Here is a 24,497-nt window from a genome sequence, read left to right as displayed (position 1 = left end):
TCTGACCCAATAAATCCTTACATTTTGCTAATAAGGAAACAGAAAAGGGCACAAATCAGAGACTCCAAGGCCAGAAGGGAACATTGTGATTATCTTGTCTGACCGCCGTGTGGCAAATTGCCAGCACTGTTATGATGGGTCCCACGCTTTCTCCTCTTTTGGGGGTTCAGGGTGCCATTTCTTACCCCTGAACTGGGGTATCAACTGTCCCACTAGAGTCCCAGAAAAGGGGAGTGGAGAGGGAGGGACCCAGGCCCACCCTCTACACCAGGTCCCAGTCCAGGGGCCCTAGGGATAGCGGTGAACCACTTGAACTAGTGATTCCTTCCCCTGGGCTACTTCCCTCTCCGGCCCTTCAGCTTGTGGGGCTTCCTGCCCTCTCTCTGCTTGGGCCAAGTTTCTCCCAACCCCTTGTGTCTCTAGAGTCCCTCTGCTCTGCACAAGCCGGGTTTCCCTTTACCTAGGGTCTTGGTCTTCTGGCCCTCTCAGCAGCCTTCAACTCCTCCAAACTCTTCTTCACTCCACCACCAAACCACTCTGCTTCAACTCCTTCAAACTGCTCTCTGCTCCACCACCAAACCACTCTGCCTCAACTCCCCCCACTGTCTGATTGAATGTGGGGGTTATTAGGTGACTGGCTTCAGGTGCTCTAGTTAATCTGTAGCAGCCTCTCTTCCCTCTACAGGGAATAAGGCTCTCATCATCCTGGGGCTTACATATCTCCCATCGATCACTCTCCTGCTGCCCTCTGGCTGTGCTATATCACAGCCTGCATAACACAGGCCACAGAGCTTCCCCAAATAATTCCTAGTGCATAAAAAAAATTAGAAAAACATCCAATCTTGATTTTAAGATTGCTAGTGATGGAGAATCCACCATGACCCTGGGTAAATTGTTCCAATGCTTAATAACCTTCGCTGTCAAATATGTACACTTTCTTTCTAGTCTCAATTTGTCTAGCTTCAACTTCCAGCCAGTGGACTGTGTTAGACCTTTCCCTATTAGATTGAAGAGCCCATTATTAAATATTTATTCCCCAGGTAGATACTTCTAGACTGTGATCAAGTCTCCCCTTAACCATGTCTTTGTTAAGCTAAAAAGATTGAACTTTTTGAGCCTATCGCTATCAGCAGGGGCGGCTCTAGACACCAGCGCGCCAAGCAGGCGCTTGGGGCGGCCGTTTCCCGGGGGGGCGGCATTTGGCTCCGGTGGAGCTCCCGCCGGCATGCCTGCGGCAGGTCCACCGGAGCCCGGGACGAGCGGACCTGCCGCAGGCATGACTGCGGCGGGTCCCCTGTTCCCGCGGCTCGGTTGAGCTCCCGCAGGATGACTGCGGCAGGTCCGCTGCCCCGGGCTCCGGTGGACCTGCCGCAGGCATGCCGGCAGGAGCTCAACCGGAGCCGCAGGAAGAGGGGACCCGCCGCGGGACCGGGGAAGGGCGGCGCAGCGCTCCGCGCTGCTTGGGGCAGCCCGATTTCTAGAGCCGCCCCTGGCTATCAGGCAAGTTTTCTAATCCTTTAATCATTCTCACAGCTATTCTCTGATCCCTCTCCGATTTATCACCATCATTCTTGAATAGTGGGCACCAGAACTGGACACAGGATTCCAGAAGCAGTCGCACTACTGCCACATACAGAGGTAAAGCAGCCTCTGTATTCATACTGTTTATGCATCACAGGATTGCTTTAGCTCTATTGGCCTCAGCATCACATTGGGAGCTCACATTCAACGGATTATCTGCCATGACCCCAAATCTTTTTCAGAGTCACTGCTTCCCAGGATAGAGTCCCCATTTGACAAGTATGGCCTACATTCATTGTTCCAGGATGTACAGTAACTCCTCGCTTAACATTGTAGTTATGTTCCTGAAAAATGTGACTTTAAGCAAAATGATGTTAAGTGAAGCCAATTTCCCCATAAGAATTAATGTAAATAGGGAGGGTTAGGTTCCAGGAAAAAAAAATTCACCAGACAAAAGACTATATTATATAGTCCTACCCCCCCCCACCCACCCCATTTACATTAATTCTTATGGGGAAATTGGATTCGCTTAACATCATTTTGCTAAAAGTTGCATTTTTCAGGAACATAACTACAACGTTAAGTGAGGAGTTACTGTACCACCCTGGAACAAAGAATATATAGTTCTTCCTCTGCCTTGGTGGGTCCTGCGCTTATATGTGGATTTGCTTGCCACAGAGATTCACAGCAGCCCTCAGTTTGGCCACTTTTGCTAGTGGCTCAAACCTGCCATCCACTTAGCTAACCTCATCACTGGCCGGCATGGGGGAAATGGAGAACAATCCCCACAGTCTCTACGCCCCACCCAGTGGGTCGGGGACAGGCCAGATCCCTTTCCAATTTAGACCTTCCCTTCTGGTGTTTCTCACAGACCAGGTCAACTCTTCCTGTGTCCGACCAGGAGTTGGGGGGCGGGGAGTCAGGGGAACCCAGGCCCACCCTCTACACCAGGTTCCAGCCCAGGGCCCTGTGGATAGCAGCTGTCTATAATGTTCCTTGTATCAGCTGTGTGACAGCTACAACTCCCTGGGCTACTTCCCCATGGCCTTCTCCAGCACTTTCTTTATCCTCACTGCAGGATCTTCCTCCTGAAGCCTGATCACACTTGACCGCTTCACTCCTCCAGCAGCACCCCTTCTCATTCCTTGCACGCACCCCCCCCCCCACCCTACTAACTGATGGGAGGTCCTTTTTAACCCAGGTGTCCTGATTAGCCTGCCTACCATAATTGATTCTAGAAAGTTCTTAATTGGCTCCAGGTGTCTTGATTAGCTTGCCTGACTTAATTGGTTCTAGCAGGTTCCTGATTGCTCTAGGGCAGCCCCTGCTCTGGTCACTCAGAGAACAGAAAATTGTTCATCCAGTGGCCAGTATATTTGCCTTCTACCAGACTCCTGTACCCCACTGGTCTGGGTCTCTCTCTCTCTCTCTCTCTCTCTATATATATATATAGTATAAGTTTTAAACAAACAATTTAATACTGTACACAGCAATGAAGATTGTGAAGCTTGGTTGAGGTGGCGGAGTCAGAGGGTGGGATATTTCCCAGGGAATGCCTTACTGCTAAGTGATGAACTAGCAGTCGGCTGAGCCCTCAAGGGTCAACAAATTGTTGTTAATGTAGCCTCACACTCTACAAGGCAGCACAAATGGAGGGAGGGGAGACAGCATGGCAGACAGAGACACATACCCAGTGTGTGAGAGGGAGATGCACATTGCCCCTTTAAGTATGCTGACCCCACTCTAAGTACACTGCCTTTTAAAGTAGATCAGCAAGTTGAGACAGCAGCTGCTGTCAGCAAGTTCCCTCTGTCCTGAGCCCTGTTGTGTGTGTCCCCCCGCCCCCACTCTATGGAGATGGGGTAAGTGGGGGGTAGGAGCAGGGGGGAGGGGGACACCCTGACATTAGCCCTCCTTCTCCCTTCCCCCCACCCCCACACAGCAAGCAGCAGGCTCCCGGGAGCAGCTCCAAGGCAGAGAGCAGAAGCCGCACATGGCAGTGCCGGGAGGGACAGCTGAACTGCTGGCAATTGATAGCCTGCTGGGTGACTGCCACACAGGGAACTTAGGGGAGCGGGGAGATGATGGGGGGCTGCCGGTCTACCTTGGTTCCAAGCCCCCACCAGCTAGCTCCAACGGGCTGCTCTTTCTGCAAGCAGTGAACTAAGCAGGCAGCTGCCAAACAACAGTATAAGGGAGCATTGCGCAACTTTAAACAAACGTTCTCTAATTGATCAGCAATGAAACAACGAAACAGTTGGCAGGAGCAAATGGGACAAATGCCCACCTTTGCCAAAAAAGTCGGGATGGCTGGGACAGGACTTAAAAAAGGGATTGTCCTGGCCAAAACGGGACATATGGTCACCTACCCTAATCCCTAGTGTGATTTTGGCAGCCTATAGCAGACACCAACTAATACCATGTCTTGTGTTTTATCTGTTAGTACATTGATCCATAAGTGTTCAAGATCATTTTCTTCAGAGTTCTCAGTGACTCAGAAACAGGTAATGCTGTTTTTGACACACAGTGCCACTACCCTCCCCTTTTGCCCACTCAATCCTTCCAAAATAGGTTTGAACCACTGATTTTAAACATTCCATCATGCAAATCATCCCACCAGATCTGACAAAGTTGAGAAAGGGAAACTTTAAAAAGATGGAGCTGGCACTTGGTTCTGGGAAAGCCCTACACCTTTCCCTTATCTGCAACCTTCTGATCGGAATACATGCTGCCCTCCTGGGGCAAAATAATTCTTTTGCTTGAGAGCATCTCCGTACCAATGGGACACCCCTCCCCTGAATGAAGGTGTGCCCTGGAATCCAGCCAGGAGGAAAGTATATTAAAGGGCCCAGTACACCAGCCTCACAACCCCAACATAAAAAGGAGTGCTTACACCTTAGTTCAAACCTTATCATAGCCAAGTTGAGATCTAACACCATTTCTTCACTAGAGGGGGACAAATAAAAAACAAAAACATTGCAGATGATCCAACTAATTGTCTTCAACCATTTACTGAGCTGGTCTAACAGCAGGGAAATTATTGGAGAACTCAAGAGGAAAACCCCATCAAGTAAGCTACTCACAGATATCATTTGTCCAGTTTTACTGGCTAGCCAGTGAGAACAATGCAGACAGACCCACCATGCTCCAGTCTAGGTAGACAGACTCAGATCCACCTGTCTGGCCAAACTGTGTTTGGAGCAAAACCTACAAAAGGTGGCTTTCAAGCCATTCCTATGCTCCCCCGGACCTGGGTCTGGTCTAGTCCTGCTGTCAATTAGCGCAACCTTGAGGGTGTCCACGGCATCAGTGAACCATTCTGTCCCATGGATGCCCAAGCCATACCCCTTCCTCCTGGGACCACCCTCTTCACTGAGACCCACAAGAGGGGATAGCACAGGGGCCACAACTATGGCTCTATACCACCAAAGGACTCCCCTAGCCAGGAGAAACAGAGAGAAGACCCTGATCTGCCAGACTTATGCTACTGGAACAGCACAAAGCAGCCAGAATAGGACCTTGAATCTTGCCTGTAGCCTAGAACACAGTTTAGCCCTCTCCTTATTGTCTAGCCAAGCCATATTAAAACCCCGTGGGCAGCAATGGACTTTGAATTGTGCTTAATTATACTTCTTAAACTCAGTTACAAGGACTTTGCTAGATGTGATCAAATGGCCAACAGCCTTCATATGACTGACCGCTCCCTGTCATCACCACCGTACTGACAGTTCCTCAACAGTTCAACAATTAGATGGCAAGGAAATTGTGGCCAAAAAGACTCAGCCTGTATAATGTGAATTGTACTCGGCGTAGAAAGGCTGGATATTTTAAGTGTTCTCTGTAGAAATCAGGCCGCCTGCAATGGAGGCCACCTCTACCTGCATGATAACGGCACCTCCTCTCAAGACGTGTTGACTGCTGAAGGCAATTAATGAACAAACAAGGATTTATGTGACCATCCAAAGGCCACATGCAGGCCGCATCCCTTAGATCCAAAGGATGCAAGGAAAATTGGGTTTATTCAACGCACTGTCTCAAAACTGTAGCATAAGGCCAATAAAGAGTAAGGCCTTATCTACGCAAGAACGTTTACTTGTTACACCAATATTATTACATGGTATAACCGTACTCCCCCCATCCCCACCCAGATGAGCACTCTTATTCCAATGTGAGCACCTTTTCAGGGGTTAGCTTAAACTCCTTCCCAAGGGACACAAGCTAAATTTAAAAAAAACAACACTAAGGGTATATGTACGTTGCAATCAGAAGTGTGACTGCAGTACGTGTCAACATACCCAAGTTGGCTCTGTTCTATCCAGTTTGAATAACAGCAGCCGTGAAGCTGCGGCAGGACAGGTTACACAACCTCACTGGTGATGCTGGATATGTACTAGAGAGTCTAGCCCATACTGCCACGGTTTCACTGCTGTTGGTACCAAGGTAGCTAGATCAAAGCTAGTTCAGGCATGCCTACACATGTTCCAGCCACACCTCTGATTACACTACAGACATGTTCTTATACTGGAATAAGTGTCTACACAGGGCGTTATACCAGTATACTAGATTGGTTTAATTTCACACCTTAGGTTTCACTGAATAAGGCCTTGTCTACACAGGAAAGCTAAGATTAGTTTGTAGCTCAGTGGGCTGGGTGTCGTTTAATAGCTGTATGTGCATGTTGGTTCCCAGCCAGGAGGGAGTTCCTTTTCATTTCCATATCTGCATAAGTCCATCATTCACTACTACTGCCAGCCAGGTGTCTGGCCCCATGCTGTGATAACTCCTGCAGTGTCCCACTTCCATTTGCTATTCTGTGGGGTAACATCAGCACATACAATGAACAAGAGAAGGATCAGAGGGCCAGTGGAGGGAGGAAGGGGTCTTTTTAGACCCTGAACAAACCACAAGGATGATTCCTAACACAACTACCTCTAGCCCAGCAGCATCATTCCCTCTCCTCAATAATTAAAGTTTAAAAAAAAATCCACAATATTAACCAGCCACGTCCAACTATCAACCTTTAAAATATCAGCCGGCCTTTTCACATTAGAGACTGATCCCTTAAGGATTCAGCTGCACTAAGCAAAAGGCTGTTTGGGTCCAGCTCATAAGGATTTGGCGGAAGAATGAGCAGAAGGATCCTGCTGTACAAGCTGTCCATCACAGCCATGCCTGTAATTACAGCAGCATCTACAGACCCAACAAACAAGTCAGAGGCCTGTTGCGTTAGAGACAGTGACTCCCCCTAAGTGCTTACAGTCAGAACAGGCAAAATAGGCAGTGTGAGAGGGGAAACCAGGCACAGAGGAGAAGTGAGCTGCCTGAGATCACACAGCAGATCAGTGGTGGAAGTGGGACTAGAACCAGGTCTCCCAAGACCCTGTCTGGGAAGTTATGTGGTTGCATTACCTAAACCTGCCAATAGGGGGAACAAGCAGATTAAGCAAAAAAAGATGCACACACAAGAAGGATTTTTCTGTGTACTTCCCATAGGTGGGTCTAAGGGAGAAAGCTCATCTGTATTATGCTAGACTTACTACTAGACTGAGTAGCAAATACCCATGTTGGGGAAAGGCACAGATCTTGCCCTGGTGCATACATGCACCAGAACAAGCAGTGAGGAATGGGACTCATTTCACCGGCCTGAAATAAAACTGAAAACAATCAGGTCAGTTTTACTGTTTCACTATTTTAGGTACTCAGCACACTCACTGACAATGAAGGGCTCCATCCCTCTGTTCTTGCTTGTCCATTATTTATTAATTTGGTGTCCCGGGTGGGTCCCAAAAGATAACAAGGCACTCAGCACTTGCAAAGCCCAATCTCCTGTGCCCAGTTTCATGAGTCGCTGTCACGGTGAACGCTAGGTGCACATTCTTGGTGTGGAAGTAGAGCAAGAACTGACAGGGATTTGAAGGGGATTTCAATGCAAACAGTCCCCTCTGTGAGCAAGAGTCAGGCTAGCTGTAATCCTACTAACGCGAGATTTGTAGAAGTGGGACTGTGTGAGGTGAGTGGGAAAGAACTGTGTGAGAAGTGTTGTGACCTTGTGTTAGATAAGTGTGGAATGTAGACTATAGTCTAAATAGAAGTGAGAAAAATAAGATATCAAGATGACCTATGTATAAACAAAATGCAGCTGTTGCTCATTATTGTATATAACAAAAGTGTATCTGACTTGCTGCACCCAACCTGAGAGTGAGAACTCTGTTTTTCTCCGACAATTTGGGGACTCGTCCGGGATGGCAACGCCCGCTGAGACAGTGGCAACTGCTGTGGATCGTTCCCCTTCGAACCCCATGGTGCCACAATAGAGATATGAGACCTTTTGAAATCTCTATTGAGGTGTCGGAGGAGGACTGTCCATGGGGCTGTTTGTCCCTTTTGGGCTTACGCCATCCGAACTTATTGACTATGCAGCAAGATCAGATGCAGAGTGGTACTGGGGAATTGTTTGCTGCCCCCGATAAGGTTAGTTTGAAGTGGTACTGAGGACTTAGTTTGCCACCCTCAATAAGGTAGTTGTATGCGGTACTGGGGACTATAGTTTGGACACCCCCAATAAGGTTAATGCACCAGTGCTGAGGGGTTGTTACCACCTCAAAAAGGGAAAGCTCTATGGAGTCCGGACATAAGGTAAAGATGCATCGTGATATAAAAGAATAGAGGCCTTGGTGTGTGTGGGTACACCAGTGTGAATGAGAGTCACCGGAAGACGCCCAGAGTACTCTGCGAAGTCATAGGCTCGTAACCGGAGATTCTCTAATGCAAGCCCAGTGACTCAACCTAGTGGACCGGTAAGAAGGTCCTGACTAAGGTGGCTCTCTCTGCCTGGCATCGTCCGGCGAGGGGCCTGCCTGGGTCTAGAATTGTGTGAACCCATCTTCCCTCCCCTTTTCTTCTCCGCGTGAGCCACTGACTGGTCTGACCATTTCACTGGAAGCAATTAGAGTAAGCGGCGCCGTCTCTCTGAGACTAGCCAACGCTCTTGGCTGAAGGGAGGTGTAGGAGGGTCATAGACATCCTCGTTAATCTTTCCTGTGTGAGTGACCTGAACGGACGGTGATGTGATACCCTTAGTTTATGAGCCGCTAGAGGACAGGGCGCCCTCCCTGTGTGTATGATTGGAAAATGGGTGGAGGACAGTCTAAGTATTCCACCTCACCGCCTAAGGGTACCCCAGCATATTACATGTATGTACATTATGGTCCTAGAACCTGCAGGTATTTACAAAATTGGAATTTTTTACACGCGTGATAATCCATCTAAACAATTCCCACTAGAAGGTACCTTAAATCTAGATAAGATCATACATCTCAGACGAGCTTTTTAATCACCAAAAAGCCTCTGACACACAGTGGGAGCAATTTGTCTATTGAGGAAAGGAACGGGTTAATTTGAAATTCAGCTTGGCCCAGAGATAAAGAGAAAGCTGCTTTGCGTTCAAGGGCGAGAATTGACACAGACCATGCCAAGCATAGAGAACAACAAAGTTTAGAGGCTGCAGAGATGGAAAACCCAGACGAAACAGCGGAAGGAGAAGCCGAGCTTCGTGTCCCTGCAGCCGATGTGGTTTGGGGACGCTAAAGAAGTCACAGTTAGCCAGCCTGGACTGGAATACCGAGAAAAGGTCTCTGAAAGGACGCCCAAAAGACCCCAGACCCTCCCTGTCTCTCCTACCCCCGGGCCTGGCCAGCCTGGGCAGCATGTTTGTGAGTATGAAAGTGGGTCAGGGTTTGAGCATTAATGCTTCTTTCTTCCTTTGAGTGATGTGAAAGCAGTTCCCGCACTCACCGCTGTATTATTAGTTTATTAATAAAGCTTTAAAATTCAGTCACATGGTGTGTTCCTGTATCTTACCCCCGAATGGTCCTGGGGTCTCAGACTGATCACTAGAGATCCTAAGCAGATTGGCAACAAATATCTGCTACAGTTTTGGTGGAAAATTGAGTAAGGGGGGAGCCCTGCAGAATGCACACCATCTATTTGTTTTGCCCTTGTTATTTTATGTTTGCTTTGCTTGGTACTGTTGGTATTATATGTTAAGAATTGCATGATTAAAGTTGCAGTCTCTCAGCCGCAGTAGGTCTAGGAACTGGAGAGGGGTTTAGTATTCCTCTCTCCACTCCGGTTGACGGGGAAGGGTTGCAAGTGGATCTACCCCCGGTCATAGCAGGACTGGGCAATAGAGGCATTGGGGAAAAGGTATAAATGCTTCCTGTAATCGTTTACCTGTAGAGAGACCCGTTTAGCTCTCTCCCTCCACGCAATTGCTAGAGAAAATAAAGTGTATCTGACTTGCTGCACCCAACCTGAGAGTGAGAACTCTGTTTTTCTCTGATGTTTTTCTCTTATGTGCAATATGGGGAGTGGGTTAACCTTTCATGTCCTTACTTCCAAAGACTGTTGGTGTGCAAATTTTAACAACAATTTTTTTCAATTAAAAAATCTGACCAATGAAGTTTATTTTTCTTACATAAGCAAATGTATTAGACTTTAGTATATCACATTTTCTTGATATTATCCAAACACTTTGTATTCCAAGTTGAATAAAACAAGTATCTGCATTTTGATTTAACCTTTCTATTTGATTTTGAACTAGATTGTCCTATGAAAATATTAGACATCATAATTCTGGCCGCAAGACAAACACCACAACACAAAACACCACAACACAAAACATAATTCCTATTGTGCCAGTAAATAATAAGACTAAAGTACTGTATAATGGCAATGTGTATGTGTTCATTGTTGGGAAAAAGTGTATGAGTGAAGAGTGGAAGTTTCCTTTGTAGATTAAAAGAAGCCAAGAAGAGGAGAAGGAAAAAGAACAGAATAAGTTAACTAAAAAAAAAAGCTCATTCCAAAGATAAGACGCTGGCCCCTTTCAAGGACACTGCTCACAACTAAGACTTGGCTGACAACCAAGAAAAGAGGGGGCTTGAATGTGCCCAAGCAGCTGTAAAATCTGCAAAACACTGCCAGGCATTAATGAAATGTGTTATGTTTCTTTTTTCACAGGTATAAGAAGGGCTACCCAAAGACCCTAGCAGCCCGGCCACTCCTTGGAATCAGGAGATTGGGTCTATGTAAAGGTCCACCAATGAAAGACTGCTTTGGCTTCATACTGGAAAGGCCCTTACCAAGTCCGGCTGACCACCAACACCACTATGAAGTGCCAAGGACTACCTACCTGGACCCAGGCTTCTCACTGCAAAAAGATCCCTCCACCTGGAGATGACTCTCCAACTGATGATCAGCCTATTTCTCCTTCTAGCTCTGCTGTGCCTTCTGGACAGCAGTGAAAAAGGACAAGGTGAAGTGCTAGTAACCTCTCCCTTGTCCACTGACAGAGCTAACCTGCATTCAGTATTTGCTACAGAAACCAAAGCACTACAGAGTGATGTGCTGGTAACCTCTCTCCTGTATGATGCTGAGCTACGATTGCTTCAGGAAAAAAGAAGGAATACTTGCTCTGCTGAAATTGCCAAAGTCCAGGAATTCCTGACTACAAAAGACATTAAGAACTGACCCTGGTGAAGAAACAAAGAATTATAACTGGCAGGAAAAACTTGTGGGACCCATGCTTGGGAATGTGGTATTGATTGGATGTGGGGGTTTATTCTACAGGCTGCATCCTGTGTTTTTGAATAAGTACCTTCAGCATGTATTTCCCTCCCTAACTGGATTTTAAATGACAAAAGTACCAAAGGCACCTTGTTGTCACTGCCCCCGCTATCTTTTCCATTACACTATTACCCCGTAATACATCCAAATACAGACAATGCCATATATCTGATAAAACCCAATGGCCAAGGCCTTCACACTTTAGTGATTTATTTAAATATTGTTTGGAAAAAAGTATTTTTTAATGTTCAGGATATCCCATATAAGCAAACAATTGAGTGGAAAAAGACTGGTCAGAGGAGATAAAAGTATATGACATCACTACAAATGAGCTTCAAGAATTTGAAATTAAGGTTTAATAATGGGGTTGATATAATGGCCATTCCAGGGGGTCCGTAGTATATCAGGGGGAAAGGGTCCTTATTATTTTGATTACTTAATTAGTAAATAATCAGATCCATACTCACAGAGTGTGTTCTGCCACTGGAAATTTTACCTGTACTGAAATGATCCCAGTAACTAATAATTTAACCTGTACCATATTACAATATACCCCTTCCTATGCTATTATTGTTAATGCCTCTCTAAAGTACCTGAGAATATTTAAAATAATAGAAGTGGTATAATGCTATCCCAAAGAGAGATGTACTAGGACATCTAATAATAATTAATGCCCCATTAGGGACTGTAAAATTTACCCTGCCCCTATCCAGTTTTCAAATCACTTCCATGTGTCCAAATTGCTCCAAGGGAAATGCTATTGGCTAGCACAGCAAAGGGCACAGAGGAAAGTCTCCTCTAGGAAGAAAAGAAGCTTAGCTGGACACTTATGGGATGGTGCAAATAGTGCAGCAACAATTTGGAATATTCTTAAGGGCCAACAATATGATGAGAAATTAGCGCAACTTGAAAAAGCCACAGGCCTTATTTCTGGAGCACAACTAACTGAAGTACAGGCTGGAGTTGGTGAATTACATGTTATTCTGCCCTTAGTTCAATGACCCAGAAGTTGCTGACAGAGATGGTATTGAATATCATTGAGGCTGGGAAGGCATTGCAGTGGGATTTGGCACGTTCAGACATTCAAGATTTCCTGAATGACTAGCTAATGGCCATTCGGAGTGATCTCAAGCATGAAGCGTGACCCACTGCCCTTACAGATACCTCAGGAATGCCATCTGATTTGTGGCCAGGGAGACATACTTGGAGATTTTCAGGATGGATGGGCAAGTACTCGCAGTGCTCCTTCCAAGCAAATGGGCCAGTAGGAGGGATGTGGGCTCCCACATACCGAATCCTGCCATGCCCATGGGGAGGATGCATGTGGGACTGGATTATTCACCGTGATATCTGGGAGATTAGACCACCTGGTAATGCCTATCCGATTTGTTGTTAGTGCTCCTGGAATAACACCTGATATTTGATTGGAATAGGGAATCAGTGGACATATTGGCCCTTGGAACCTCCACAGCTTTAGTATGTAAGGAAATTGAAGCAAGTGGAAGTTGTCACAGTGTTTGACAAAGTTTGGTGGGAAGGTATGGGACAAGGAACTACCCTGACAGGACACCTACTTTTTCAAGCTAATGACAGCTGGGTGTATGTTGAGGCCACCACTTTGTGAGATATACATTTTAATCTCACTACTGCTGTGGGCAATCGTATTATTTACTGGCCTGAAGATAGAATTTTACAAGTAGCCCTTAGGTTTCAGATACCCTTTAATTGGACTAGTTTAGTATTTGATCGGTTTCAAAATTTGCTTTCACTGTTACCAGAGATTCAAAGAATCTCTGAATTACAAGGGCAAATTCATATGCTTCAAAATATATATCAAGTTGAAAAGTATGCCTTTCATACAGCTTATAGAGTGTCTACTTTATGTACTAAGTATGATGTATTGTGCTTTGTGACTAAAACTGTACAACAACCTCATCATGTTATTACTGTGGGAATGTTATTGCTTTTCTTGTTGTTATTTGGTTTAGGATTATGTTATTGTTGTTGTAAAGGACAGGATAATAGTAATACCTTTCATGTCCATGCTAATCATGCATTGTCACTGCATCCAATCAAGATCCCTAACGTTGAAGCATTTGATGTAGAGTCTGAAATCCAAGGCTTGATGCAAATAGAGATTTAAGAATGTTTGTTGTGCTAGAAGCACAAAAGGGGTGTGTGTGGAAGTAGAGCAAGAACTGACAGGGATTTGAAGGGGATTTCAATGCAAACAGTTCCCTCTGTGAGCAAGAGTCAGGCTAGCTGTAACCCTAATAACGTGAGATTTGTAGAAGTGAGGATTGTGTAAGGTGAGTGGGAAAGAACTGCGTGAGAAGTGTTGCGACCTTGTGTTAGATAAGTGTGGAATGTAGACTATGGTCTAAATAGAAGTGAGAAAAATAAGATATCAGGATGACCTATGTATAAACAAAATGCAGCTGTTACACTTTCGTATGTAACAAAAGTGTATCTGACTTGCTGCACCTAACCTGAGAGTGAGAACTCTGTTTTTCTCTGACATTGGTATCGGTGGCACAAAGAGGGAGAAGGATGGACATGTCTAATAGGGACACAGGAGCCTATTATAGAAGAGTGCGGCTATTAGTGAGTTTTATTATAGGCAGGGCTAGTAGTTTGTGATTGACTCAGTCGGCTCCTAGGATCTCAAACTGAGCCTCCAAAGCAGCAATTCTGCTCAATTTCTCTGGGTAGAGAAGGCCTTCAGGAAACTCTATGCCTGGCAATAACTGGGGAAATGTGCTTCATAATGGTGCTTTGCAGCTGCAGAGTCAGGGCCTGAGATGAGGCTCCTCTCCCCAAGCCCCACTGCCTTCACCAAGCATCACCTCGCAGCCCCCTCATCCAGGGCATGGGGACAGTGCCTGTCCAGGCAGAAGAGACAGGGAGCAGAGCAGAGGATATCAGTGGAGGAATCTGCCTCCAGCCCAGTCCCAGAAGCTGGGCCCCACCTGAGCTGCCGCCAGATCTGGCACTCAGATCTACACCATGCCAGGTCTCCCCCACTGCCAGCTGGGCTGCATGCTGGAAGCACATGCCCATGGCCCTGGAGCTACAACAGGGAGGTACATATCACCCTGCCCCCCAGGTGAGCCAGGCCTTGCCTGATACTACTCTCCCCTGGCCTTGGCAGCTGCTGTCCTCTCAGGCTCCAGAGCCCACAGTCAGAGGGGAAGAGAAGGATCAGGTGGGAGGTGCAGGGAAATTCATTCCCCCCCCCCACACACACACACACTTCCAATGGCACTCCACAGCCCCTGGTGCAGATGTTTTTAGGGAGTGCCTCCCAAGCACCAGGGGCAGCATGGGAAAAAGGGCCACGGTGTTTGTTTGAAAATGTAACAAATGGATGATGAAGCACATCACGGACATGATGCATATGAAAGATAGGATGGGGATAAGCCATAAAGGGTCCTGAAAGTGAAGACAAGTAGCTTATATTTGATGCTGTGGAGAAAGCGGAGCCTGTGGAGGGATGCAAAGATATGGTTAAAGCAACGGGCTAGGAAAACGATCTTGGATATGTGCAGGGCAAGATTGCATTTGTCCAGGCCAGAGAAGAGGACACTGCAGTCATCAAGATGATGAGAGTTTTAGCAACGTCGTACCTTAGAAATGTCCTGCAGAGATGTTATGCATCTAATGCCTAGTGGTTAGAGTGGGTATACACAGAGGGTGGAGAGGGTGAGGCGTTTATAACAGCTCAGTATGTATATTGCACTTTTCCTTTCCAAAGCTCTGTGCAAACACTGACCAATTATCCCTCAACACCCATATGAGGTGAGTAACTATTACCCCTTTTTACAGAAGTTAGAGACTTGCCCCAGGCCACAGAGGTGGAGATTCCAGGTGCAGTATCAAACACAAGGGACCATTTCTGCAGTGATGACCTGGCCATTAGAAAGGCTATCTTTGGATATGCAAACTGACCCCATTCCATAGGACAGTAAGTGTGGGCCCCTACGGCATCACTTGTAGTTACAATCCCTGTTCTCATTACAGCCCCATTTTAATTCAAAGGAGCTCGAAGTCCAGAATAAACGCTACATGTGACAGCAGGCAAGGCATGAGTGCTGGCAAACAGAATCTTATTGGCATCAGTCTACTGGGTGGGATGGGCACTAAAATCCCCATAAGGAAGATGTGGTTGACAAGCTAATAACCTACACACTTAAGATGCATGGTATTTACATAAGCAATAAAGCTTGAAGCCAGACAATCAGCATCAGGGACATCTCCATTCCTGATCCATTTAAAATAAATCACTTCCAGGATGCAACCAGGCTCACCTGGAAACTGCATCTGCTTGTTTGGCAAAGGGTCACATTGCCCCAACACTGCCTGCAGCATCATTTTCAGGTCCCCAGTTCCGGAGATATTAGCTCCTTCCCTGTGTCTGTCTTACCAGCCAGTCATACCCTTTCAGGGTTGGCCTTAGAGCTTCTGGTGCCTTAAGTGTCACTAGGTTAGATTGTGCCCTGTGCAGGGCCGGTGCAAGGATGTTTCACACCCTAGGCGAAACTTCCACCTTCTGCCCTCCCACGTCCCCGAGCCCCCATCCCCCACCCTCCACTCTGAGGCACCCCACCCCCACCCCAGCTCACCCCTACTCCGCGCACGAGCACGAGCACCCTGAGCACACTGTCGCTGCTTCACTTCTCCCGCCTCCCAGGCTTGCGGCGCCTAAGCTGATTGGCACCGCAAGCCTGGGAGGCGGGAGAAGTGAAGAAGCTCATCCCTGCCCCGCCTCCTCCCCGAGCACGTCATTGCTGCTTCACTTCTCCTGCCTCCCAGGCTTGCAGCACCAATCAGCTTAGGCGCCGCAAGCCTGGGAGGCGGGAGAAGTGAAGCAGCCACGGCGTGCTCGGGGAGGAGGCGGGGCAGGGGTGAGCTGGGGCGGGGAATTCCCCTGCATGCCACCCCCCGCCCCCCTTACTTGCTGCAGGAGGCCTTCCCCGTGCTCCCCTGCCACAGCTCCCTCCGCCTAAATGCTGGCGGCGACCAAGGTGGCCGAAGATCCGGCCGCCACGGTGGCTGCCGAAGAAAATGCTGCCCCCCAAATCCTAGTGCCCTAAGCGACCGCCTAGGTCGCCTAAATGGTTGCACCGGCCCTGGCCCTGTGCCCCTGGAGACTGTGTCTAGAGAACAAATTTACACCAGGGATTTTATGCCATCACCAAGGAAACCAAGTGTAATGGGGCAACTGCCTCACTCCCGCAGAACAGAGGTTAAAAGCAGCCAAGCTAGGCTGATTGGGGAAGCAGCCACAGGTGTGGCCAGCTCAATCAGGGCCCAGCTGGCCCGGATAAGAGGGCTGTGAGCTAGGAGCTGAAGAATCTCTCTCTAGCAGTGGAAAGAGAAGGATCTGGCTGCTTGACAGCTCAGGGTACCGGGAGTAGAGCAGTGCTGGGGAAAGGCAAGAGGAGCTTGGGAGCTCCAACCTGGCAACCCCCCAGGTTACAGGCCTTGGTTAAGGCCTACAAAGGTACTGGGGCTACAAAGGTGCAGCCTGGGGTTAGGCAGAGGCAGTTGGTCCAACCCCCATGCCAATGATGAGTGGCCATTATGGACTGCAGTTTGCCCCAGTGAGAGGGGGCTGGATGATGACTGGCAGTAGCCACTGAGGCAAGGTGAGGACAGAGGGTTGGGGGTTCCCCTGGGAGGGGAGACCCAGACTGTGGAGTACTAATGAGTCAGAACCCTGAGGTAAAGGGCACCGGGGTCCAGGAGGAACATGAGGCCTGAGGCAGGTGAGCCACCGGCCTGCAGAGGGTGCTCTGGGCTGGAATTGAGCTAATTCCCAAGATGACCAGCAGGAGGCGCTGCACCAGAGAGTCTCATTTCGCTACACCAAGGTAATCTATAGAGCGCTTTTTCCTGGCACTCTAGTGTAGTTACAGTCAGACACTTCGCTACAACCCAGAGACAAGGGCAGGCAGGAGCGGGAGAGGGGTGAATTCTGTTTGGCCTTGACTGATGAGTACTGAACTCCCTAATATGATGTAATCCACTATGGCACACATACCAACCTCCTCCCATCAAAGCACAAGGAATTCAGGCCCTTAGAACAACATGTCCAGAAATTCCCACCATCAGCGTAGAGCCAAGGGTAACAGCCATGAAGCCGGGAGAGCACTGAATGCAGTAATGGTGGGGAGGACACAGAGCAGGGACCAGAGAAAGGATGGCAACTAGCGGTGAGCAAATCTGTCCTGGGTTCAAAAAGCTGGTTAAGGATCTGGCCCATTCCCGGGGGAAATGGGAGAGAAAAGACCTCAGACAGGGATTTTTTCATTCTATTTTAGAATCACTCCCTACAGGAAGGAAGAGCAGGCTGGGTGGGGCACGGGAAGATATTGGCATTGGTAGTTTAGCAGGCAAGGCCTCCATGATCCCTCCAGCTCTTCCTCTCTGTCTCCCAAAGGGCCTGTGCAATTGGCTGACCTATCTTTCTGGCTGATGATGGCTCCCTTTTGGAGTCATTGTGGGAAGGCAATTGTGTAAGGCTTTTCCTCCCCGCAAGGCTGGGCATGCTACCTCCAGAACCCTTGTGAGCCCCTGCTGGCCACCGGAGTCAGGGGTCTGAGCTCCAATCACCCGTGAGCAGTGGGAAGTAACATCTTCTCGTATGTAGAGCTGCCTTGTGCTGCCACCACAGGGCCTGCTGGGTACTTACTCCCACTCCTTCCGCCTCGCCTGCGGCGTGCTCTGCATCTTGTGAGCCTCGTGCGCCTTGATGATGTCCCGCTGTTCGATCAGCCCGCCCCTCCGGCGCTTAATCACATCTGGGCTCACCGGGATGTACTGGCTCAGTCCCAGGTCAAAAGTACTGCTCCCCTCAAAGCCCAAGCCAGCCTCCGCCTCCCGGGACCCTGGCTCATAGAGGATGTCAAAGCTGGCCGTGCGTGAGACCAGAGCGTCCCCCAAGGCCTCGGGCTCCAGCAGGCTGCAGGACTGGGTGGCTTGCATCAGGCCAAGCTGGTGCTTGCGCCATGTCTCTTCCTCTGGAAGGGCCAGGACGTATCTCTGGGAGTCGGAGTCCAGCTCGGCAACCCCACTGGCCGTGAAAGAGCTGGCCTCGGAGAGCGTGTGAGCACTGACAGAACATGCGCCGAGTCCAAGCATCTTCGGCGCCGTTGCGGTACATCACTCTAGAGAGGGCACAAGACAGACAGGGGAAATTAATGGCAAGCTCCTGATCAGTGAGAAGTAATGTGAGTGCTTTAGGGTCACCCCAATATTTTCATTTACTCCTCACTTTTATAGGCCCCATCCTTCCAAGCCAGCGAGGGCTGGGCTGTAGGAAAATCCTGCTTTTTAACACCAACCCAGGTGGGCACAAGGGAGATGTGCAGTACTCCTACCCATCCACAGCATGGCCATCCCACCCATGCTCAACCAGCCTGGGGGGAAGAGAGCACGAAACAGGAACTGTGATCTCCAGGTAGCCATGTGTTGTGCCACCACTACCAAAGAATTTAACAAAAAGCTAGTCGTCTCCAGGTACCTGGGTGTGATGGGGGGAGGGGCTGCAAAGCAGGAGGGAGACGGCTGTTCACTCCATACCTGCAAGACCCTATTTCTCAGGGCCTTTGCCTAAGCAGGTGAATCTCCCCCATCTTGATCTTTTACTAAGTCCCTTTGCCTGGGCTGGAAAGGGACTCCCAGTTCTCATTTAAATCAGCTTAATAACAGGCCCAAATAGGGTGACCAGATGTCCCGGTTTTATAGGGACAGTCCTGATTTTTGGGTATTTTTCTTTATATAGGCTCCTATTACCTCCCAACCCGTCTCAATTTTTCACACTTGCTGTCTGGTCACCCTAGGCCCAAACCTTCCACCAACAGTGATGGATTAACCCTCTTTTGCCCTGGGCCAAGAACAGACAAATGTCCCCCACCGCTTGCTCTTCCAAGAGCTGAAAGTGGTCAACTTGCCCCCACTCCCACATTCTAGTGGCGGTGAGGGAGTTTGACAAAACTTCAGGCTGCAATGGTAAATCAAGTAGCATCTGTGACAGTAGGTGGTGCTGTCTCCCTAACTAGAGGGTGAGCCCCAGTGCATGTGACTTTGCTGCTGGCTCCTGTTGGGGGTTTCCTCTTTGACCTGTGCATGTTGCGGTGTTTTGAAGCATTGTTACAGGAAGGGCAGCAGTTACAACACTGCTGCCTGCTAAGAGTACAAGGCCACACAGAGAACTGTGGAATAACTTTTCATCTGGGTGAACGAGCAGTCCGGGAAGAAAGCACCAGAGCATCCCAGCAATGCAAAACCCTTTTGTCAGCAGCCTCCCAGTTATGCTGACTGGGATTGCATAAACAGCTAGTATAAGTAACAAAGGAAAGAGCCACTATCAAGGAGGACTAGCTCTTCCGAAATGCCACAAGTGATAGCAGGCCAGGATACACCAGGCAGGCAGTCCCTCAATAATTACCTGTGCACTTTACAGAGGCTTTGACAGAGCTTCGCACCCAAATCGGAGATGCAGCAGGTGAAGCAGAACCTGCTGCATTGAATGTCGAAGCCAGCAAGCTAGAAAGATCCTATGCTGCAGGCAGTGACGGAGCCCACAGGTGGCAGGTATCAAAGGCTGGGGGAGGCTGTGCCTCCCCAAACAGCCTGCCGTGGTCCCGCCCAAGCTCCGACCCCAGACCTCCTCCTGCAGTTCCCTGTGCTCTGCCCTGGCCCAGGCTGGCTGGGGCTGGCCAGCTGGAGCACCAGGACTGGGGGTGCTGCTGCCTGGCATTCTGGGCTGGCCACCCAGCCCACCAGGGCTGGGGACACTGTGGCAGTGCTGCCCAGCTGCCCAGTACTGGGGCCGTGGTCCGTGGTGGGGGTGCTCTGGGCTCCTGCAGAGAAGATGGAGCAGAATAGAAGAGGGAGGGGTGGGGCCTTGGGCACAAATGGAGGGGCTGGGGGATAGTCTGCCCATGATGGAGCCCTGTTAGGAAAGTCAGGTTATAAATGGCTTAACAAGCAAACTTCCCGATCTGCTGGCAAAAGAATTTAACACACCCATGAATAAGCTGATGGGTCAGAGTAGAAGCAGGGTTACAAACACGCAAGTGAACATACTGATTCTGACCAGCCTGTTAGCTATTAGTTTTCAGTTGCATCAGGGTCGCCATTTTGGTAGGGGGGGGCAACTTTAACTGTTATTCCAGGGGCTACTGAGGCACTTAAACTCTAGTTTTTTGGCAGATAACTTAGCAATTAGCTGACAGGAGCACTGTTATCTAATTCCTAAATAAAAGAAAGAAAATTAAATAAATATTAGACCCACTCTGCTCTAATACTAACATGTTCAGACATCTTGTGGCAAGCCATTTAAGGGACACTGGTTAGGTTTAAAATTTTAATGAATATTCTGAGTTTGTAACTCTGTGGAGAGAGAGACCCCGTCAGGACTCCTGGGTTCTATCTCAGCTCTGGGAGGGGAGTGGGGTCTAGTAGGTTACAGCAGGGGGCAGATACATCTGGGTTCTATATTAGAATGCCCATTCTGGGTCAGACCAAAGGTCCATCTAGCCCAGTATCCTGTCTTCCAACAGTGGCCAATGCCAGATGCTTCAGAGGGAACGAACAGAACAAGCAGTCATCAAGTGATTCATCCCCTGTTGCCCACTCCAAGCTTCTGGCAAACAGAGACTAGGGACACCATCCCTGCCCGTCCTGGCTAATAGCCACTGATGGACCTATCCTCCATGCATTTATCTAGTTCTTATTGGAACCCTGTTATAGTTTTGGCCTTCACAACATCCCCTGGCAAAGAGTTCCACAGGTTGACTGTGAAGAAATAGGTTTCAGAGTAGCAGCTGTGTTAGTCTGTATCCACAAAAAGAACAGGAGTACTTGTTAGTCTCTAAGGTGCCACAAGTACTCCTGTTCTTTTTGTGAAGAAACACTTTCTCTTGTTTGTTTTAAATCTGCTGCCTATTCATTTCATGACCCCTTTTCTTGTGTTATGGAGATAGACCTATACCCATCTCATAGAGCTGGAAGGGACCTTGAAAGGTCATTGAGTCCAGTCCCCTGTGCCTTCACTAGCAGAACTAAGTACTGATTTTGCCCCAGATCCCTAAATGGTCTTCTCAAGGATTGAACTCAGAACCCTGGGTTTAGCAGGCCAATGCTCAAACCACTGAGCTATCCCTCCCCCCCTACTAGGTGAAGGAGTACATAACATTTCCTTATTCAATTTTTCCACACCAGTCATGATTTTATAGACTATCATTTCCCTTTAATCATCTCTTTTCCAAGCTAAAAAGTCCCAGTGTTTTTAATCTCTTATCATAAAGACACTCTTACATACCCCTAATCATTTCTGTTGCCCTTTTCTGTACCTTTTCCAAATCCAATATATCTTTTTTGAGATGGAAAGACCTGCAGTATTCAATATGTGAGCATACCATGGATTTAGATCGAGGCAATATGATATTTACTGTCATTATCTAGCCCTTTCCTGATGATTCCCAATATTCTGTTTGCTTTTTTGACTGCTGCTGCACATTGAGCAGATGTTTTCAGAGAACTATCCACAATGACTTCAAGATCTCTTTCTTGAGTGGCAACAGCTAATTCAGACCCTATTATTTTATATGTACAATTGGGATTATACTTTGCCATGTGCATGACTTTGCATTTATCAACATTGAATTTCATCTGCCATTCACCCAGTCACCCAGTTTTGTGAGATCCCTTTGTAACTCTTTGCAGTCAGCTTTGGACTTAAGTATCTTGAGTAATTTTATATCCTTGGCAAATTTTGCCACCTCCCTATTTACCCCTTTTTCCAGATCATTTACAAATGTTTGTGACAGCATCGGTCCCAGTACAGACCCCTCAGGGGCATCACTATTTACCTCTCTCCATTCCCACCATTTATTCCTACCCTTTGTTTCCTATCTTGTAACTAGAGTGCCTGGCAATGATTTCAGGATCATCTAAGAATCCTTAATTTAATGACAAGCCTTTTGTTGTCTTAATCACCCCGCCTCTGTTTATAAACAAACTCCCTGTCCCAAAGGTAGAAGCTGGGAGCAGCACTGAGCTCCTCATATATCACACTCAAGCTGTACGGCATATGCAGTAAGCAGACCTCAGGTACAAAACTGGCGCCCCTGGTCACATGCTGCTAGGCTTTTCCAGTTTCCCATCAGAATCAGGAGGGTTCTAACCAGGAGGCTGGTAGCAGGAGTGGCAGCAAAGGACTCCCCTGTTTTGGGGGAGGAGAAACCTTGGATGGAGTAGGGAGGCTGGCTGGAGTTGGACGAGAGGCCCACTAAACCTGACCCTCAACTCTGAGGTCACTGCCTGACCTCTGCATCCAGAGTGACTGTTCCCCACTAGGTGGTTGTTTTAGTGGAAAACAGGCTTTTCTGATTCTTCCCACTGATGCCTAGATAGGGTGACCAGATGTCCCGATTTTATAGGGACAGTCCCGATTTTTGGGTCTTTTTCTTATATAGGCTCCTATTACCCCCTCACACACCCCGTCCCGATTTTTCACATTTGCTGTCTGGTCACCCTATGCCTAGAACACTCCCAGAGAGTTTGGAATTGATCAGATGTGATCTTCAAGTTATCACACTATAAACAAACAGAGAAATGCCAGAGTGCCTTGCTTGACTCACCCAACTAGAGGAAGCAGATATGCACGCAGCTCACAAGCCACACTTTGATCAGATGAGGGTGGCTAACTCTTCCCCAGTTGGGCCACATGACATTTACAGGGGAGGTAAAGGCCATTTGGAAATAACTGCCCCACCCAAAGGAAACGAGGAGAGGAGTTAGGAAGAGTGGAGGTTGCCGATGTGTTACAGTTACCAGGTTAGCCCATGTTCAGCACAATTCCCTGCGCACAATTCCCTGCACAATATCCACATATCCTTGATGGATGTTGGTAGGAGTAAGTGCTCACATTGTGAGGAGGTCAGGAGGAAGATCTTGGGAGCTTAGAGGTCCCACACTCCCACTAACATAACACGTGGAGAGAGAACCTTCTCAGGATCACCAAATCAACTGTCCTGTCCCATTCCTGGCCTGGAGTAAAGTTGCTATGAAGCTAAGTCATCATGCACCTGTAAAAAGAACGGAAAGCTGTGGAGAATCTAAGGGCTTGTCTACACTGGCAATTTACAGCGCTACAACTTTCTCGCTCAGGGTGTGAAAAAACACACACACACCCAGGCGCAGCAAGTTTCAGCGCTGTAAAGCGCCAGTGTAGAGAATGCATCAGTGCTGGGAGCTATGCCCCTGGTGGAGGTGTTGTTTGTTTTTTTTAGAACGCTGGAAGAGCTCTCTCCCAGCACTCTGATGCAACCACCCAGCGCTTTAGGGTTTGGCTACACTTGCAGGTGTGCAGTGCTGGGAGTTAAAGCTGTCTTCGTACACTGTGTAGGGAAAGCGTTGCAGTGTGGCCACACTGACAGCTACCAGCGCTGCAGTGTGGCCACATTTGCAGCGGTGTTGGGAGTGGTGCATTATGGGCAGCTATCCCAGCGTTCAAGTGGCTGTAACGTGCTTTTCAAAAGAGGGGGGTGGGGTGGAGTGTGACAGGGAGCGTGGGGGAGACAGAGTGAGTGGGTTTTTGGAGCTGACACCGTGTCAGCTCCCTGCCTTGCAAGTTCTAAGGACTTGAAGATACACAGCACCAACCTTCAATCATTTTAAAAGTTTCGACCCCTTCCCCCACCCCGCTCTCATTCACTAAATGCAAATAGCCTTCAGACCAGATAAGCAGCTGCTCCAAAACGGACCCCCTCTCCTCCACTCCAGGCTGCTTCTCTCCTCAAGCAAACACTAGAGGATCCCCCCCTCCCTGTTTCTGCTGGAGCAAACAGTAGCTGTGTTTGTTTTTTAGATAAGCAATTCTGGGAGCCCCAGTTAACAAAACAAAGAGAGGCATCACAACAAAACAAAGAGTTCTCTTTACTTAAAAAGCATTATGGGAAGGTTCCAGAGGTCAGTTACAGCGCAGTAAGATTAATCACTGTTTACACTGGCACCCCAGCGCTGCAAGAGCAGCGCTATAGTCGTTATTCCCCAGGCCGAGGTGGAGTACAGCCAGCGCTGTAGCCAGGGAGATACAGCGCTGTATGTGCCTTGCCAGTGTGGACGGGGAGTAAGTTACAGCGCTGTAAAGCCACCACCAGCGCTGTAACTCTCAAGTGTAGCCAAGCCCTTAGTGTTGCCAGTGTAGACTAGCCCTGAAGGAGCATTCAAAGTTATGAATACACAGTCAGAACTGGCATTTAGCACAACTCGGTTTCAAGTAGCCTCAAAATGGAAAGTTCTGGGTCAGAGTAATCAGTGTGATTGAGAAGCAGATA

General features: G+C 48.3%; 1 protein-coding gene across 3 annotated transcripts in view; it reads right to left on the bottom strand.

Moving 5' to 3' along the window:
• CACNA1E (calcium voltage-gated channel subunit alpha1 E) overlaps positions 1-23,165 on the bottom strand; it is a 269,347-nt gene extending 246,182 nt beyond the window's left edge. For all 3 annotated transcript variants that reach the window (XM_039483760.1, XM_039483761.1, XM_039483762.1), the window contains exons 1-2: positions 23,087-23,165; positions 17,843-18,317 (exon numbers count right to left, since the gene is read on the bottom strand). In XM_039483760.1, the coding sequence (XP_039339694.1) occupies positions 17,843-18,291 (449 nt within the window). In that variant the 5' untranslated portion in view covers positions 18,292-18,317; positions 23,087-23,165. The remainder of the gene's footprint in view (positions 1-17,842; positions 18,318-23,086) is intronic.
• Positions 23,166-24,497: the final 1,332 nt, after the last annotated feature.

The sequence above is a fragment of the Mauremys reevesii genome, linkage group 8 (genome assembly GCF_016161935.1).
Source record: "Mauremys reevesii isolate NIE-2019 linkage group 8, ASM1616193v1, whole genome shotgun sequence".
NCBI lineage: Eukaryota > Metazoa > Chordata > Testudines > Geoemydidae > Mauremys > Mauremys reevesii.
The sequence above is the reverse complement of the archived record's forward strand: the minus strand, read 5'-3'. Positions and strand labels throughout refer to the sequence as shown.